This window comes from Chanos chanos, chromosome 3 (assembly GCF_902362185.1).
Source record: "Chanos chanos chromosome 3, fChaCha1.1, whole genome shotgun sequence".
Classification (NCBI taxonomy): Eukaryota; Metazoa; Chordata; class Actinopteri; order Gonorynchiformes; family Chanidae; genus Chanos; species Chanos chanos.
Genome location: NC_044497.1, coordinates 1,270,001 through 1,272,500, shown reverse-complemented (window position 1 = coordinate 1,272,500; position 2,500 = coordinate 1,270,001). Strand labels below are relative to the sequence as shown.

The window sequence follows — 2,500 nt, the reverse complement described above, 5'->3', positions numbered from 1 at the left end:
TAAATTCTTGATAGTTTTGTTTTGGGTAAAGTGAGTTTATTCCTGGTCTGTTGATGCTCTCTCTGTGTGTGTGTGTTTGTGTGTGTAGGGGCCTGTATCTGACGGCTGTGCTGTATAGAGATGACAGTGTCCTGGTCACACCAGAGGAACAGCTGCCCATCGTGGAGGTGGACGACTCTTACAGCTCTCTTACTCAAGACTTCCTCTGGTTTACCAAGGTATTCAATAACACAAGAGAAATACAGAGGGCTTTCTCTCTAATGCAAGCCAGTTTGACATTAACGTCATTAAACCTTCAATTCATGGTCGTAAAATTAGAATTTATATTACATTATATCATATTATATTATATTATATTACATTATATTATATTATAAACTTGGCAATAATTATTTAGAAAACGGTTGTACATATTTTAGTAAATAATTTGCTGAAATCATATTTGTTGTTTTTATTGCTGTTTTTCCTTTTCGTTGTTTGTTTGGTTTTTGTAAAACAAATTAATTACCCTCTGTAAAATGGAAGTTCATATTTTTTTAACCCTGGTCCATTTTGATTCTTTCACAATTGCCAATTCCACAGTAAAACAGTCATTAAGATTTGAATGATTAATTAATAATGATATCTCTGACCATGCTTAACACAGCATGCTTAACACAGTGCTGTGTGTTCAGGTCATAATACTGTACTATTGGCCACACGATGTTGAGTTTGGTTTATGATTTTATGAATGACTTTTTTCCCCTTTTGTGTTGTTAGGTGTCTTATTTGTGGGAGGAGATTTCATGGTTACAGCAGTGTATAAGCCCCGCCCAGTCCTCCTGTTCCTGTACACTTCAGACACGCCTCAAATTACTACAAGCTGTAGCCCAGCTGCAGGTAGTATGACAAAACACAGCCATTTGAAATTAACCTAGCTATATAGCTTTATATTTACATTTATATTTATATACATGTTTATATTTAGGTTTGGATTTAGATTTAGATCCATATTTATATGTATATCTATAAGTATGTTTATATTTATCTTTATACGTAACCTCATGTGTCCGCTACTGGAACTTGAAAGCTTGCCTTGCTCCAGTGGGACTGGTCTTACTAGCATCATCCCTTCATCAGACGTTTTACTTTAAGCTCAGTGTGTGGAGATCAACACTAAATCCAGCCTTTGTACACTGAGTTCAGCCTTAAAATAGGAGGACATTGTCTGTGTTTTTCCTAACAGAAATTAGCCAGATTTTTAAAAATGAAACTATTAATTTAGTAGTTCCTTTCTCTTTTGTTTTATCAGCTGAAGCTAGTGGGACAGACTAAACTAGCCTTTTAATGAGAGCGGATAGAGTAGACATCAGGCTGCAAACCTGTTCATTTGTTACAAACAAGGCTGTACTGCCCTTTACCACTGTACTGAGTACATGTTTCTCCGTTATCAACGTTGCACTTCCCATCGTCACAAAAGTTAAGGTGTTAGCACTGGCATCCTGAATTCAAACACATGTGATGCTTTGCTTTATGCCTTAATCGGATTGAAACATAAATGCAAACCATGCAAAGTTTGTCTCTGTGTCTCAAACTCGGATCGTTACTACATCAGTTCTAGGCATGGTAATAGAACCGCAGACTGGGAATCAGTTTTAAACATTTAGGTCTAGGATTCAAGGCTGTATGTAAAGTGATTAAAACGTAACATTTGCACTTGTTTTCATGCCATTTGGCAGTGAGAAACGGCAGGTGAGGGTAGGGCTGGGTATCGTTTCAATTTTATCGATTCCGATTCCAAGTCCGATTCCAAGTAAATGATTCGGCATATTGGAGGTGCTTCCTCCCTTGCACGAAATATCCTTACTGTGGGTGTTGCATTTTGCTGTGTCGTTATCTTTTTTAGTGAAGCGAAGCCAAACTTTCGAGCGTTTGCTACGGTCAGCCATGGTCCAGGATATAAACAGAGGTGTCTCTTCTCACATGATTTGTTGACGTACTGCGTAACAAACGACTTGACGTTATGTCCGCGTAGCAGGTCCTGGCAGATAATTGAAACTTTTATGGACTGTAAAATGCTCACTGCAGTTCACTCGGGAGCATGACTGAAGCAGAATCGAAATGCACGTGTCTTATCGAATCCACAGTTCTTGGAAATTTGGAACCGGTTCCAACTTGGAATCGGTTCTTGATACCCAACCCTACGTGAGGGGGAGTATGACAAACACATGCATATCATGACACGACTGTCATCTCTGTCAGTCTGCGATTATCCATATCAGTGCTTAAGTAGACAGTGCTGGGGTTACAGTCACCTTCTACAGGTTCCCAAATCTTAAACCCAGACTGTACGTTTCCATGTTTGACTGATAGGATCACAACAGCCGATGAAACATCCGGCATTCATGAACCACTGAAGACAGACATCAGACAGACAGAGGAGTGTGAGCTGGAGTAGGAGGGCAGATGACTGAAAACAAAGAGAGAGAGAGAAAGCAGTGACAGAGGTGACAGAGGATGT

At 39.2% G+C, this 2,500-nt stretch overlaps 1 protein-coding gene across 1 annotated transcript in view; it reads left to right on the top strand.

Moving 5' to 3' along the window:
* The window catches only part of ankfn1b (ankyrin repeat and fibronectin type III domain containing 1b), a 29,050-nt gene that overhangs the window by 13,606 nt on the left and 12,944 nt on the right, over positions 1-2,500 (top strand). The window contains exons 9-10 of the mRNA XM_030770200.1: positions 89-218; positions 760-879. Of these exons, the coding sequence (XP_030626060.1) occupies positions 89-218; positions 760-879 (250 nt within the window). The remainder of the gene's footprint in view (positions 1-88; positions 219-759; positions 880-2,500) is intronic.